Source organism: Gavialis gangeticus, unplaced genomic scaffold (assembly GCF_001723915.1).
Source record: "Gavialis gangeticus isolate Ggan-Ray unplaced genomic scaffold, GavGan_comp1, whole genome shotgun sequence".
Taxonomy (NCBI): domain Eukaryota; kingdom Metazoa; phylum Chordata; order Crocodylia; family Gavialidae; genus Gavialis; species Gavialis gangeticus.
The window spans coordinates 61481366-61498280 of NW_017729029.1; the positions used below are offsets into that span (position 1 = coordinate 61481366).

Consider the following 16915-nt stretch of genomic DNA (forward strand, 5'->3'; position numbering starts at 1 on the left):
TCAGGAAAACAGACCTTACGATGACAGGCTGAGAGCCATGGGGCTCTTTAGCCTGGAAAAGCGCAGGCTCAGGGGTGATCTAATGGCCACCTACAAGTTTATTAGGGGTGCTCACCAGTATCTGGGGGAATGTTTGTTCACCAGAGCGCCCCGAGGGATGACGAGGTCGAACGGTCATAAACTACTACAAGACCGTTTCAGGCTGGACATAAGGAAGAATTTCTTTACTGTCCAAGCCCCCAAGGTCTGGGACAGCCTGCCATTGTAGGTGGTTCAAGTACCTGCATTGAACACCTTCAAGAGCAAATTGGATGCTTATCTTGCTGGGATCCTATGACCCCAGCTGACTTCCTGCCCTTTGGGCAGGGGGCTGGACTCGATGATCTTCTGAGGTCCCTTCCAGCCCTAATGTCTATGAAAGTCTATGAAATCTTTCACGGAGAAAGACCATAGGCCAGGATTTCATTTGGTGTAAAAATACCCTTGTATAAGGTGCAGCCACACATGCCAGAAGAGAAGAGAGGCCAAGGTTAACATCTCAGGAATTCCAAGTCACTAGAGTCAATGGCATGCTGTTCAGGCGTAGCAGTAATTCTTCATACAGTCTGCTGCAGAATCGGAATTTGGCAATTGTCCTCATCTCCCTCCTTTCGACATGGCTTGAGTTTGTTCAAAAGCGTATTTCTTATTGCCAAGAGTATGTTGTGCTGCCCTGCTTACCAGCAGTGATTTATGTTACCTTTCTCTCAAATAAAAACTTCAAAACAAAGGGCCATATCGGTGTCTGTGATCAGTGCCTGAAGCTTCTAGTTGTATATAGAAATCAAGGGTACAATAAACTTTAACTTTTCATCAGACCAAGGGTGCAAAAATGCACATGGCTATTTTGTTTGTGGACTTGCTTGTTTGTTGGGAGGAAGTTACAGATAAAAAATGAGTTACTAGTAGTTGTATAATGAATGGCACAGCTGTCCTACTGTTCCTGGCTATATCTATGTATGAATTAAATCTTGTTCATTTAAAATTGTATAAAAGAGTTGTTTGAAAAACAAAGCTGTGCTGCCATCCTATTGTGATGCTTTCTTCTCAGTATTCTTCCTTCTTGCCCCATCTATTGGAAGTAGAAAAGGAGAGCGATGGGGCAAGCCAGATCCAAGAAACTCTGCAAAAAAGGGACTGTGAAATGAGGGTCCATTGTTATTGCAAAGGCTCTATAGCCTTTCTGTGGAGGCTATAGAAATGGATGGAGGCATGGACAACTGAGCTATGCACCATGCAGCTTCACTGCTTCAAAACAACTAGCAGAGCTTGGATGTAGAGAGCTATAACCTCTATTTGAGACCAGAGTATGGATTAGGACAGGACAGCAGACTAGACATGCAAGAAGTAGGTATGAGGCAAGTTGGGATTATATCTTCAGGACACCATAATAGGCCCTTTGCATCAAACACTTTTTACTTGGACTATTTCTAGACTTTAATTCTTATAATTTTAAGTTATTTTTTTCAAATGTGCAGAGTCAGGCTAGAATTTGCAGCCATCTGGTAATTCTTGTATTTAAAACTCTTCCTTTGTGGTATGATCAAGGGACAGCAGGGTAGGTCCTATGAGGAAAGGTTGCGGGACCTGAACCTGTTCAGCCTTCAAAAGAGAAGGCTGAGGGGGGATCTTGTGGCCTGTTATAAACTGGTTAGGGGGGATCAGCAGGCATTGGGGGAGTCACTGTTCCCCCGAGCACCGCAAGGAGTGACTAGGAACAATGGTCACAAGCTGGCGGAGGGAAGGTTTAAGTTGGACATCAGGAGGCGCTACTTCACAGTCAGGGCGGCTAGAGTCTGGAACCAGCTTCCAAGTGAGGTGGTGCAGGCTCCCACCGTGGGGGTTTTTAAGAGGAGGTTGGATGACCACCTTACTGGGGTCATTTGACCCCAGTGCTCTTCCTGCCATGGCAGGGGGTCGGACTAGATGATCTGCTCAGGTCCCTTCCGACCCTAGAAACTATGAAACTATTTTCTTCATGTATGGTTCAAGTTGGTTTCACAAAAACATTCTTAAGACATTATTTGTGGCACCAAACCATATCCATGGCATTTGTTACATTTGAAAACATATTTTGTTATATTTGCACTTCTCATCTTGACCCCCCTTCAGTGAGGCTCTTTCCTAAAACTCCTGAAAATATTGAAGCACTTAGGGCCAGATTCTAATCCATGTGTTAGGTACTTAAGTGGATTTAAACTCAAAAATGTGATTTTTTTTCTCCCCCCACACTCTGCTCAAGTCTCTGAAAATCTGTTCCCACATCTACTTTTGCAACATAACACCATTTTACCCTTAAGACTGAGTTACAAAAACAAATCGGCAAACCAGGAGGAGAACCCACTCATCTTTTGCACTAATTGTTTGTCTGGGGTTCATGCAGGGTGGTATCAAATTACATCTAAACACCCAAATTCCCTTACATGTATAATAGATAGGATAGAAGCTGGCCCGTAATGCCCCTAGAAATACCATTGCTTAAGAAGAATACTTTTCATTGTGTTTCATTGAGAGATATGTTATGAAGTGCAGTTAGTTTTTAGGTGAAGGTTAACTGAAACATGAAAACATATTCTTGTACTATACAGCTATATTTCCTATGGCAGTTTTGATCTGTAGGGTTAAGTCTTTCCTATTTCTACCTTATAGCACTAGAAAGTAAGACTTAGTTACATAGAAATTGGCATGTTTTACTGTCGCTGTTTTCCTTATTAACACCTGGAAATAAAGCCACATCACCATATGTGGCCTCTGTTAAAATGGTATGACACATAGATCCAGAGGATTTGATTAGAGATTTACTAGAGCTCAAGTCAGTGATGTAAGCCAAGCCCTAAAACTGGACATATTATGCTTTTTAATTAATCTGTCTTTTTGAAAGGGGTATTAGTTCTTAAAAGGCAAATTAAGTCTTTTATTTATAAAAATTGACTTCTGATTACATTTTAAGCAACTGGCATTTTAATTAGCTAATTTTCTTTTTCATTTCCAGTTTGAACGGTTAAATCTTGCACTTCAGAGAACATTAGCAAAGCATAGAATAAAAGAAAACAGGTATGTTAAAATGGTTTGTTTATGAGAAAAAATATGTAGTAAATGTATGCAAGAGGCAATGGGTACTGGTTTGGGCAGATGAGGGCTCTAGAGAGCTAGTTTCAACTATGCCGATAATGTAGTTTTGTAATATGTTCTTTTGTTCATGTTACTTAATTCCTCTGTGCAACAATTCATTTAAAAATACTTCTGAGTGGCATAATAGATTGATTGACTAATTAATTAATTAGTTGAAATCATTGAAAGCTACCTGTACTCACATCACCTATGAAATAAGAGTTCCTTAGATGTCTCTCAGGTCAGGAATACAGAAAATAATCCTCCTCAAATTAGTGGATATTTTAAAAGTTTGACCTTAACATCTGTTTTTTATATGTGCAGGGGAGAATAATATTGAAGTTGGCAATAATATGATTGTTCACAGTAACAACAACAATACCTAGTCTTATGTGGCACTTAAAGGATGTTATATTTTTTTTCAAAGCTCTACAAACATTGACTTATCCAAAGAAAAACCAAACAGAGGTCACGTCTTCACATGCTGTTAATGTACTGTAAGCTTGCTGCACAGGAAGCTTTCCCTAGAAGCAGGTGTACACATGCGCCTGTTGGGAAGAAATTTTTGCCCAAAGGGAGCAGTTCAGTGCAGAGCTACTCCTTCCCTGCTCTGGCCCCCTACAGCATCCAGGAAGGGCTCCAGGCTCCTCTGGGTGCCAGCCCCAGGCTAGGAGGGAGCACCAGGGTCAGGCCTGGGCTCTGGGGGGTGGGGGGAGCTGTCCTCCTTCTGGCGCAGCTGCCTCCCACACCCATGCCGCATTCGGGAGATTGGGGTGCAGGGCTGGGAAATTGCCCCCTCCTCTAGCAGCTGTTTCTCCTCCTCCAGCAACTGTCCCTTCCCCCATTGGCAGACCAAGGCACAGGGCTGGGAAACAGGAGCAATTTACTGACAAGGAACTGACCAGGAGCAATTTGCTACTGCATGCTAATATGCTACTGCACAGTACCTACTGCATGGTTAATCTACTACCTGTATCTACAGGTACTAGCCAACCATACAGTAGACTCATTAACTGCACAGTAAATGCCACACATGCATAGACAGTGGTGCTTTACTGCACAGTAATTAGTCTACGGTGCAATAAAGTGTCTTGTGTAGATGGGCCCAGACAATATGTTATAATTGCTGTTTCTTGAACAGATTGGCAATAGTCAGTGAATATTTTCTGGATCTTTACTCTTCTGCTTTCTTTTGAATATTGGTGTGAAAGAGGAAACTAATAAATACTTCAGTGGGGGTGATACTGAAGACATATTGAGACTTGAGTTGTTACGGTATATAACATATATTTATAAATACAACATATATGTATGTTTTATTTATATAACATAAATATATTTCCAAGTATTTATAGTGAAGACATGTAGAATAGAGCAATATGTATGTATTGTATTCAAGATTAATTGATATATAGAGATAAATCTTGACCTACGCTAAAAAGCATTCCTTTCATTGATTACCTCTCAGGTCAATGTATTTTGATCTTTGCTTCGAAGTATTTTAGTGGGTCTAATTTTTGTGTTATGTGAATCTGGGATGACTCCAATGAAATCAATACTTTTGTATAAATGAAATTCTTCCTGATAATACCAGTAACAAAGAAACTTTTTCACACATTAATTTTAATGTAAGTTAATTCAGGGAAGTGCATGATGTCAATAAAAGCCAGATTATATCATATAGTAGGTTATGAAATACAACTATGCTGCAAAGTTGAAAATAACAATTATAAGGACAAATGCTAAAAAAAAATGAGAATTTTAATCAATTAAGGTCTTAATACTTTGGCCTTAATACTTAATCCAAGCTCAGACCATTAAAGCTTTAATTTATCATAAATGTACAGGGGATGGTAATTTCCTTTCAAGGCCCACATTTGATTTAATAAAAAATATGTATTTATAAACAAAACCAATCATTACAGAACAAACCTGGGAATGGTATTTCATTTGGCTAGCATTTTTCCAGCGCAATGTCATCTTCATTATGTTTTGCAGTTGATTTTTTAGATATTTTTTACTTGCATTTGTATGATCTTTGTAGAAAATCTGGAGACAGAGAAGATTTTGAAAAAGCAGTCACTGAACATGCAGATTTAGCAGGTAATGTAACATTGTTTAGTTATATCAACTAGCCACTGATCTTGTTACTAGGAAACAATGTTGGCTGACAAACTGGGGACACAACCGAGGATTCCCACAGCTAATAGCATGAGTTGTGGAATGTGATGCGAATATTGAAAGGTAGATGGCAGTAACAGCCTCAACCTCTGCAGATTAGGTTATAATAGATGGTTAGAATGTTTCAGCTGAAACTGAAACCTGGATTTATTCAATTTTGTATTGCCTTCCAAAGAGCAGCCAAGCTATTCTAGTCTGCAGAAATGAGACCAAGTTTGAATTGAAACATGTTATTCCTTGTGTTTGTGTGTTACACTAGTACTAGATTGACCAAACAAGGCTATTTTTACCAATGCTGTATTTAGGATTTGCTTAATGACCAAGAGGTAGGTGCTATGCAAATATATACTTTAAGTCCCCTAGTCAAGAAAGCCCCAGTCAAGATTGTCTGTCTCTTCATCTCTGAAGGAAAAGTGGAATTGGATAACCTGTGGTAATGAAAGCCACCAAGTCCCTGTTTTATAGGAAGTGATTCTTACATCTTTGGCTAAGCCATGATGGGGCTCCCAAACCAGAGTCCTTTGGTGGTTGTGCAGTGTTGAAGAAATAGTGCTAGAAGTACGTGGCTATAGTTGGGTGGAGGGAGAGAGAGTGAAATTCGTTGCCATTTTTTTTTGTGTAGTGTGTTGCTTAAAAGAGCCTATGTGATCATATTGTGGGTCTATGCTTACAGGTGTTCCAGTAGATGTTGCAAAGGAATCCCTTGGTGAAGAGCTCTTTAAAATATGCTATGAAGAGGATGAACATATCTTAGGAGTTGTTGGTGGAACTCTTAAGGACTTCTTAAACAGTTTCAGTACCCTTCTGAAGCAGAGTGGCCATAGCCAAGAAGGAGTAAAAAAGGACAGACTTGAAGAAGCCTCCATATTATGTCTGGAAAAAGATCAAGACTTTTTAAATGTGTACTATTTCTTTCCTAAAAAAACAACTAGTCTCATTCTTCCTGGTATTATTAAAGCAGCAGCTCGTATTTTATATGAAACTGATGTGGAAGTGACATTGATGCCTCCTTGCTTCCGTAATGAATGCACTGAGTTTATTAACCAACCATATTTGTTGTACTCTGTACAAGTCAAAAGCACAAAACCTTCCTTATCTCCATGTAAACCACAGTCTTCACTTGTAATCTCTGCTGCTTTGTTTTGTAAGACCTTTCCATTTCATTTCATGTTTGACAAGGATATGGTTGTTCTACAAATTGGCAATGGGATAAGGAGACTTATGAATAGGAGAGAACTTCAACCAAAAACAAACTTTGATGAGTATTTTGAAATTCTTACCCCAAAAATAAACTGCACGTTTAGTGGGATTATGGCAATGCTGAATATGCAGTTCACTGTACGAGTAAGGAGATGGGACAGTTCTATTAAGAAGTCTTCAAGGGTAAGAACTGTTTTCTAGCCATTTACCTTATAACATCTTCCTTTCTTTTTCTCTTTTGATAGGTGGAGGGCAGAGTTATAAATCAGTGGCCACCAGAAACCAGTCACAGTGATGAAATAAAACCTGTTATTTTATATTGTTTGCTTCCCAACAGCTAATACAATAAAAATGACAACAACAAAAGCATACTAATAATAGTAATAAACACCGTATAGCCTTGAGTTTCTGGGGAAGATAGTAAACTAAGCTTTCACCTCTAGTTAGACATAGAAGGTTCTGTACTACAAAGCAGGCCAAATTCTGAAGCCCTACCCCCATCAAAAGTATTTTTTACTTCAGTGCGAATATTAATGAGTTAAATTTGGTCCTTTATTGTTTTGTGTTGTTCTGTCCTGTTCTGTTCTGTTTTGTTTTGTTTTGAAGAACATGTTGAATTGTGAGGGTAAAGAGACACTTTTGTATTGGAGAAATTGTATTAGATTGATGACAGATCATCTCTAGAATAGAGAAAGTAGCTTCAACCCACCCCATCTTTGAGCTGGAGAGAACACCTCGAGGAGTAAGCAGATAGAACACACTCAAGGCTAATTCAGTCTTTGATATCTTTGCTATCAGAGATTCCTATTAGTTCTATGTGGTGACTCTTTTTAAGTATTGTGGACTGGAACTCTGACAAATGGACTGTGACAACACAGGGCATTGTATAATCAAGACAACAATATTTCATCATTATTGACCTATGCCAAATTCAAACTGATGACTTATAGGTGAAGATCACTAAAACCCATTACCATTTTGCCATTCAGCTGCATCATCCCAAGAACCTTATTAAAGACAAATATTTAAATTTTAGTCAGCTTTTACCTTGGCAAAATGTTCAAAAAACCGGGCCTACTTTACTTACTTTATCTAAGGTTTTTATTAGTAAAAGCAAGATCTTAAAGACTGCTTTGGTTCACAGTTTCCAAAAGCATTTATGTCATTAAAGCAACATAAAGAGAGCTCTGGAACACTTTCATATCCTATACGTGATAAGTATAAAAGAACAAAATAGTTAATAAAATACATTTTCTTTACTTCAGTAGGTAATTAAAATGTAGAATAATAGATTCATAGGGTTGGAAAGCAGAAACATAACTAATGAGTTTTGTGTCCTGGGCAAAACTTCCATGGGGCTGTGGGGAGAAGGAGAGTGGTTTTACTTGAGCAGGGTGCACAGCACATGGCTTCTCTGGCTGGACAGTTAAACAGGACAGGGTTGCCACAGCCCAGCTTGTTTGCCTGGGTGATGCAGCATTGCTTCATCAAAGACTGACAGTAGTGAGGGGTGCTATTCTGGTGCTATCTCTAAATTGGGAGGGAGTTATGAAAGGACTGCAAGGATCATGTGGTCCAAAGCACTACACAAATGCAGGAATGCTGTCAAATCATTCTCCTACCTCTTGGAAACCTCTACTAAAGATTCTACAGGTTCCTCAGGCAGGGTATTTTACTGCCTTATTATTCTAACATATACTGTTCTTTATACTTAGGCCTCTTCAATTTTAAATTGCATTAGTTTGCAAAGTTACTGTCTTAAAATACAAAAAGATTTCTCTATTTTTCCTCATATACAAAACAACTGTGCATAAAACAGGCAGTGTAGTCAATATAATCAAATTCAAAGATTGCATACCATTGTGTATATATATAATAATGGGCAAAACTGCTCTTGATGATTTGTTTTTTCCCTAGTAAAAACAAATATCTGTGGATACCATATAAGTCTATATGTTTTCAATCATTATTGGTTTAACCCTAGTGCCAGAAGCCCTTCCATAGCTTTAATAATTCACTAAACCCATTTAATGGCTTCCAATGGCACAGAACCACATTTTCTATTTAGTGAATTATTTGAAACAGAACAACTGAGAACCAGATTGTTTCTTGAATCATACAGCATACCGTGCCTTCCCTGAGTCCTCCCATTTCAAACTAGGACAGTGGATGACATGCTTCAACTATTCTTTCTTTACTCATTTTAGGTCATGGATCTTAAAGGCCAAATGATCTATATTTTTGAATCCAATGCTATCTTGTTTTTGGGATCTCCTTGTGTGGATAGATTAGAAGATTTTACAGGTCGTGGACTGTACCTTTCAGATATTCCAATTCATAATGCACTGAGGGATGTTGTTTTGATAGGAGAACAAGCCAGAGCTCAAGATGAACTGAAGAAGAGGTTAGGAAAACTAAAAGCTACTTTGGAGCAGGCCCACCAAGCTCTTGAAGAGGAGAAGAAGAAGACGGTAGATCTTTTGTTCTCAATTTTTCCTGGTGAAGTCGCTCAGCAGCTCTGGCAGGGACAAGTTGTGCAAGCCAAGAAATTTAGTAATGTCACAATGCTGTTCTCTGACATTGTCGGATTCACTGCCATCTGTTCACAGTGCTCACCTATGCAGGTTATCACCATGCTTAATGAACTCTATACTCGCTTTGATTACCAGTGTGGAGAACTAGATATCTACAAGGTAGAGAACGTATTGCATTTTTATGTCATTTTGGGGCAGGGAGGGAAGGGAGACTCCAATGGTACAGAGAATGATAGGACTTGAAAAATTTTTTGAATACTGACCTTAATTATAGTAAGATCATAACATGGAGGGAAGCTGAGGAAGTGGCCAAGCTACAGTCTTCTAGGAGTGGCTTTTCAAAGTCTTCATATAGCAAAGAGGTGACAAATACTCCTGTACTACCCATGTTACCCTGCTTTTCATCAGGGGCTACACCAGAACTGCCCAGGAGCTGCATGCAGCCCATTTTTCAACATCTTCTATAGTATAATAGGTTACAAAGTAACACAGAGATTGATAACAAACAATCAGCTGATTGTGTAGCCACATGGGAAACTTAATGGAAGTTAGAAACCATGGGTTAAAATCCTGCTGTCACTTATATTGCTGTGAATGTAGAGTAAACAACTGATCAGAGCAAGCGCAAAGTCCCACAGCAGGTGAGGAACAAAAATATTTTAATGTAATAAATGCATTGCCACCATCACAGATCACCAACATATATCACTCTTTGTAGGCTTACTTGCAAAATGATCTTTGCACAATTTGGCCCAGTTAGTAGAATTCTAGCTAAAGCCAACAGGACTTTGGCTTCAGGGTGCGGTCCACTGACAGTACTTAAGCCCACGCTGTGTGTTTTCTTTATTTAAAGCTGCGTGTACAGTAAGAACCAAATGTGTTTGTTCAGGTGGAGACCATTGGAGATGCCTATTGTGTGGCTGGTGGTTTACACAAAGAAAGTGAGACACACGCTGTGCAAGTAGCCTTAATGGCTCTGAAGATGATGGAGCTTTCAGATGAGGTGATGTCTCCCCATGGAGAGCCTATTAAGGTTGTACATTTTATCATACATCTATACATTTTTTGTTTCTGTCTGTCATCAATGAACTGCCATCTTATATGATATTTAATACATTGGGACAAACTGGGAAATAAGTATGATTAATTTCACAATTGCTTGATGGTGTATTTTAATGAGTTAAGGTTTTGTGAAGAAAACAAAACCAGAAATCTAAGAATCAGTTAGGAGGACCTAAATGTGCAGAAGTCAATAGCAGGACATTGACACACTGTCATTATTTCAGGAGCAATAAAGTTACCATGACTTGCAATATTCTATTAAAATATTTTAATTAGAAGAGTAAACCCCTGTCCCTATTAAAAACTGAGAAAACGATATTTAGAAGGGTCTCCTTGAGAGCAGCAGATGAATATGAATCACCAAAAGAACAACTATAATCCTGATTGCAGCAATATATAAATTTTGACATGATATTGAAAAAATGTTATTGACATAAGAGGTATCTCTGAAACATGGAATGAGGAAATCAATGGAATGCTGCAATATCAGAATACAAGTTATACAGAAAAGATACAGTAGGTGGGGAAGTGGCACCTTACATCAAAGACTGCATAGAATCAAATAGGGTAGATTTTAGAACTGATAAGAGAGGTACCATAGAATCTTTATGGATAGAAATTCCATATTTCAGTAGACAAAAAGTACATCTGGGGCTATACTATTAACTCCCAGATCAGGATGACAGCAGAAAGCTAGAAATGGTGAGGGAAATGAGAGGCTGCAACAGCGTAAAACACAGTAATAATGGGGGACTTCAGCTATCTTCAAACAGACTGGGTCAATTTAACATCAGGATAAGATGCAGAGACCAAATATCTCAAAGTCATAAAAGACTGCTTCCTGGAGCAGTTGATTCTGAAACCTACAAAAGGAAAGGTTGTTCTTGACTTGGTCCTTAGTAGAACACAGGATTTGGTGCAAATGGTAAGTGTTACTGAGCCACTCTGCCATAGCGACTGCAATGCAGTTGGGTTTCACATCCATGTACGAGGGATAAGGAAATCTGCCACAGTAGCCTTTAATTTAAAAAAAGTAGACTACACCAAAATAAAGAAGCTGGTTAGAAGTTAAAAGGGGCCCTCTAGGAGGTGAAGTACATGGAAGAAGCACAGAAACTGCTTCAGAATACCATATTGGAGGCACAAAGCAAATGCATACCACAAGTAAAAAGAAATGGAATGCAAACCAAAAGAAAACTAGCATGGTTTAATGGCAGAGGTGCAGAAGCAATAAGCAGGAAAAAGCCTTTTTTTCAGAAAGTTGAAGTCAACTACTAATGGGGAAAATAAAGAGCATAAATTCTGGAAAATCAAATGTAAAATTGTAAGACAAGCTAAGAAAGAATTTAAGGAGAAATTTTCTAAAGCAGAGGTGGGCAATTATTTTGGGCGGAGGGCCACTTACTGAGTTTTGGCAAGCCATCGAGGGTCACATGACAGGCAGCCAGGGGCAGATAAATATTAATTTTCTAAATTTTTTAGAGGCCCTGAGCGCCGGATAGAATGGCCTGGTCCTGGTGGGCCACATCCGGCCCCCGGGCAGCATTTTGCCCACCCCTGTTCTAAAGATATGAAAGGTAACAATAAAAAAGTCTTTAAGTACATTAGAAGCTAAACACCTGCAAGGAAGTCAGTTGGGCCTTTGGATGATCAAGGTGTAAAAGGGGCACTAAAGGATGACAGGACCATTGCTAAGAAACTAAATGCATTCTTTGCATCTGCCTTCACTTTGGAAGATGTTAGGGAAATTCCCTCTCCAAATCTACTCCTCTATGGGTGCTTCTACATGTGCTAATTTAAGGTATGTTAGCTCAATTTAAGGCACATTAAGGGCACACTTCTATATGTGCTTGCCCTTAATGCATCTTAAAAATGGTGATTTTAGGCTATTTTTGCCTAAATTTGATACTTGCAAAAGCAAGTATCAAACTTAGGCATGAATAGCTAAAGCATATTAATGCATATGTAGATGCATTAAGGCACATTCATGCTGTGTATGAACTGACTAACTTTAGTCCCACATTAGTCCACGCACATGGTATTAATGGATTTAACACATGCATGTGTAGATGCAAACCTAAATCGCCTTAATGTGCATTAAGCTAATGTGCATTAAATTTATGCCTCCTTAAATGCATGTGTAGACACACCCTGTAGGGACAAGTCAGTGGAGCTGACCCAAACTGAGGTTTCAATAGATGAGGTTACAGAAGAAATTAATAAACTAAACAGCAGCAAATCACCAGGACCTGATGGCACTCATGCTAGGGTCCTGAAGGAACCCAGGTTGGAAATTGTTCAGCTCCTAACTATAGTATGCAAACTATCACTAAAACCAGCCTCAGTACCAGAGGACTGGAGGGTTGCCAATAAGACACCAATATTCAACAAAGCCCCTAGAGGGGATTCAGGGACTTATAGGCTAGTGAGCCTAACTTCTATTCCTGGAAAACTGACGGAAAAAATAATAATAAAAAAGATTTATTCAGCACATTGCTGGATTTGTCAAAGGAAAATCATGCCTCACCAACCTACTAGAGTTCCTTGAGAGTGTCAGTAAGCAGGTGGATCAGGGTGATCCAGTTGACATAGTACATTTGGACTTCCAAAAAGCCTTGACAAGGTCTCCCATCAGAGGCTCTTAACTAAGTTAGGCTGTCGTAGGATTACAAGGAATAGCTTAAAAATTGGCTCAAATTAGAAACCAAAGACAGAGTATAAATGGTTAGCTTTCAGGATGGAAAGAAGTAAACAGCAGGGTCCTACAGGGATCTGTTTTGGGCCGAGTGCTGTTTAACAAATTCATAAATGAGCTGGAAAGGGGAGTGAGTATCGAAATGGACAAACTTGCTAATGACACAAAATTATTCAAAGTGGTAAAGACCAAGGTGGACTGTGAGGAAATACAGAAGACAGTGCCCCTGCAGCCAGCACAGCTCTGTTGGCCATGGGATCAGAACCCATCCCGATCCCTATACAAACAGGAAGATAGCTGCCTCTGCAGCAGGCACAGCTCTCCCAGACATGTGGGGACTGGGACCCATCCCAATTCCCATGTGGCAGGGAGACAGCTGCCCCTGCAGTTGGCACAGCTCCTCTGCATCAGGGCTTAGCCAGGCAGTAGCGGGCCTCTTGCTGCCTGAGCTGACCCAGAGCAAATTACTTCCAGTCAGCATCTACACGTGCACTACAGCACATTAGCTAATGCACTGTTTGTCTAGTACCTGTATGTGTTGGTACTGGCAAATGGTGCATAGACTAATTTAATGCTCAGTAAGTCCTGTGCACATATAGACAGTGACGCTTTACTGCATATTATATTAGTCTAATGCACAGTAAAGCGACTCATGTAAAACTAACAAAAGGACGTTATTTTTAACACAGCATGTAATAAAAGTGTGGGACTCATTGCCACCAGGTGTTGTGTAAGTTAACAGTTTAGCCAGATTCAAAATGGAATTGGAAAAATTCTTGGAAGAAAGGGGCATTAGTAGCTATTGAGCATGACAAGTAGTGTCACAACCTCTGAATTAGAGCTTTCTACATCATAAATGCTGGAGGCTGCAAGTGAGAGAGGAACAGTGGAAAAAAGCCTGGTCATATCAAGGGGTATAGGCTGTAGCTGTGTTGGTCTAAGGACATAGGCCAAGGTTCTTTGGGTGAATCTGATATCTTTTATTAGACCAACTTAAACAGTTGGGGGAAAAAAATTCTTAACAACCTTTCAGGTTTAAAAACCCTTCATCAGGCTGAGGTAGCATCTGCAGTTAGCGTGTGCTCTTCCTGGATGGAATGAATAGTAAAGAAGCCAGAGGCTGGTATGCATGCAAGATGGTATGCAAGATAGTATGCATGATGCAAGTATAATATGCAAGCAATTTAGATCTTCACTGACTGGCTTTCTTGCATGCATACCAGCCTCTGGCTTCTTTACTATTCATTCCATCCAGGAAGAGCACACACTAACTGCAGATGCTTCCTCAGCCTGATGATGGGTTTTTAAACCCAAAAGCTTGCTGAGAAATTCTTTTTTCCAACTAGTTAAGTTGGTCTAATAAAAGATATCAGATTCACCTAAAGAACCTTGTCTAGTCATACCCAATTCACTTTCTCTTTTAGCATCCACTCTTTGCTACTGTGTGACACAGGACACTGGGCAAGATAGACCTATGGTCTGACCCAGTAAAAGGCATTCCTATTGACAGGTTTTTTCAGTCATGTATCAAATAATTAAAATAAAATTATAGTCTGTATGAAGTCAATACTTCAATTGTGTTATGAATCAGTAGATTTACAACATACAAAGCCTCAGTTCAAAAGCACATGTTGCACTTTAAACATGGTTTTACATCTCATTGAATGAAATGAATGAGATTAGAGAGAATAAATGTACTCCTGTGCATGATGACAGTAAAGGGAATAGTCAATTATTTTGTTATTTTCACAAAGATCTGCAACATTTGGCCCTGCTCCAAAACATGGATGTGTAGATTTGTATTGAATTCACTATGTTTTGGGTGGGATCCCATTTTAAGTAGGTACACAGGCCTCTGACTTCCTCGAAGCCTCTGACTTCCTCTTCAATGTTTTTTTCCTTTTCAACCACATTTTTCAGTTTTTGTTTATTAATTCATTTTTAAATTCATGCCCTTCCTCGCAATTTTAATTTAAAGCAAATCACTATATAAGGCTAAATAAATGTTTATTAAGATGATGGCATGATCTTTATTTTATCAGAGAATAAAGCCATGCCATAGAATCAACCAGTGCTTATTGTAATTCACACTCTTGAAAGTAAAAAAATATATAATCGGGATGCAGAAAACACCTGATGATATTTAATTAACAGGTTTATACTTTATATCATAAACTGCCATAGTTTGAGTTCAGAAATGCTATTACACTTTTAAAATTGATTTTAAAAGGATTTAATATACAAAATATAATTTGCATTGCATTAGATGATACAAAATTTGAATGCAACTGAAGTTGCCTGTATTTTTTATCTCTTCATGGAAGCATTAGTGGCTTTGTAGAATAAAAAATCGAAGACACAGTCTGCTTTCTGTAATGAATTTTCTGAGAAAAAAGCCTAACTGCAAATTACTTATTTTAAACCAGATTACTATTTAATGTGAATACCTTAATCATTGGCTGGCTCTTCTATGTGGGTGGATGTTGCTTTTGTTTCAGAGAGAGATGATTTTCTATTTAAAATTATACAGATTATGAATTTAGCCCTTATTGGAGGTGTGGTATTGAGAGTTCTGTTGATGCAAAGAGATAGAACAGCACAGGCAGTAACAATGCAAACTTTCCAGTACCGCCCTGCTGCTAACTCTGAATCCTTTTTCTGAAAAGGCCAGATAACAGGTTCTAAAAAGGGAGAAAAATTAAATAGATGAAACAAAGGACAGTATCAAAGAAGCAAAATATGCAAATCCTAAGACATATTTCAGAAGACAGAGCAACTCTCACATACTCCTGCAACCTGTACTTTTGGTACTGTGACTATTTCATCAGTTATACAAATCCCTCATTTTAGTAACCGTTCAGGATAAGGATTGGCTCTAAGGGCTGGGTTGGTTGGGCTGGGGGGTGAAGTGGGGCTGGACGCGAGCCGCGGCTGGATGAGATGCCTACCGGGGGCGGCGACAACTCTGGACCCGAGCTGGGACCTTCCTGTGGATCGCCCCAGCTGTGAACTGTAGTTACCCAAAGCCAAGACTACTTTGAATTTAAGAAGGCCCCCCAAGTAATTATTATATACATGGAAAATGTATACATGTGTTATAATTTTCCATGTATAGAATCTAACTGTTGGAGGGTTGTCTTAAATTCATTCCCGGCCCCACTGCACCAAGGCAATTGGCAACAGGGGCAGGCAGTTGCGGGGTCAGGGCCTGACCTTTGTCCTTTGCCTCCTGCCACCAGTGCTCCCCATCACTTGCCTTCCCCTGCTGCCTGCACCTCGCCCACCCATCAGTTTCCCTCTTGCACTCCTGCCCTCTGCCCCCTGGTACCTGGCCACTCTACATATAGGCCTGCCCCTGCAATCGCTGTGCCATGCCCTCCCTGCATCTCCAGCTGCTGCTTATCTTTCCTGTCTCTGGCTCAAACTTGGAGCACATGTTTACTCTGGCTCCAGCCTGCAGTACCAGGAGCTCTGGCCCTGAGGCTGGAGGAAAAACCCTCATATTGGATAAAAGTAAATACAGTAGGTTGTGTTCTAGGAAGGCCCATCTCAACAGAGCTCAGCTGGGAGTGTGGTCTGTGCATTGCCATTTCCTTTCTTTAGAGCTTATTTTACATCCCTGAGGCCCCCTGTACACATGCAGGGATCTAATGCGAGATCCATCCATGGCAGGAGGCATGTTTGTGAGATTGTGCATTAGATCCTGTTGTGCCCTTTTGCTGATTTGGGGAGAACCTGATCTTGGATTCCCCCTGCACCAGCAAGAATCAAGGCCCTAAGTCCGGGAGCCTTTTAGTTGAGGGGCTCCCAGCTGTGGGGGCACCCCACACACCAGATGAATGGAATCGTATGTGATCCTGGAACCCTGGGGATTTTATGGACCCCAAGGCTGGGTGATCATGGCAGTTGTGATCCCTCAGGCCTGGGGCTTTCTTGCAGAGTTGGAAGCTGCTGGGGCTGAGAGTCCCCTCAGTTATGAGACTCATAAGCCCCAGCAGTCCTTGGTGCACCTCTGCTTCTGGGAGCCCTGTCAGCTGTGGGGGCTGCCTGCCCCAGGGGAGACCCTGCTACATGTGCAAATTAAAGCTTGATA

General features: G+C 40.0%; 1 protein-coding gene across 1 annotated transcript in view; it reads left to right on the plus strand.

Annotated features, from left to right (window-relative positions):
• The window catches only part of GUCY1A3 (guanylate cyclase 1 soluble subunit alpha), a 23635-nt gene that overhangs the window by 3176 nt on the left and 3544 nt on the right, over nt 1-16915 (plus strand). Inside the window, exons 2-6 of the mRNA XM_019521686.1 lie at nt 3032-3093; nt 5195-5253; nt 6005-6714; nt 8739-9224; nt 9955-10098. Coding sequence (XP_019377231.1) covers nt 3032-3093; nt 5195-5253; nt 6005-6714; nt 8739-9224; nt 9955-10098 — 1461 coding nt within the window. The remainder of the gene's footprint in view (nt 1-3031; nt 3094-5194; nt 5254-6004; nt 6715-8738; nt 9225-9954; nt 10099-16915) is intronic.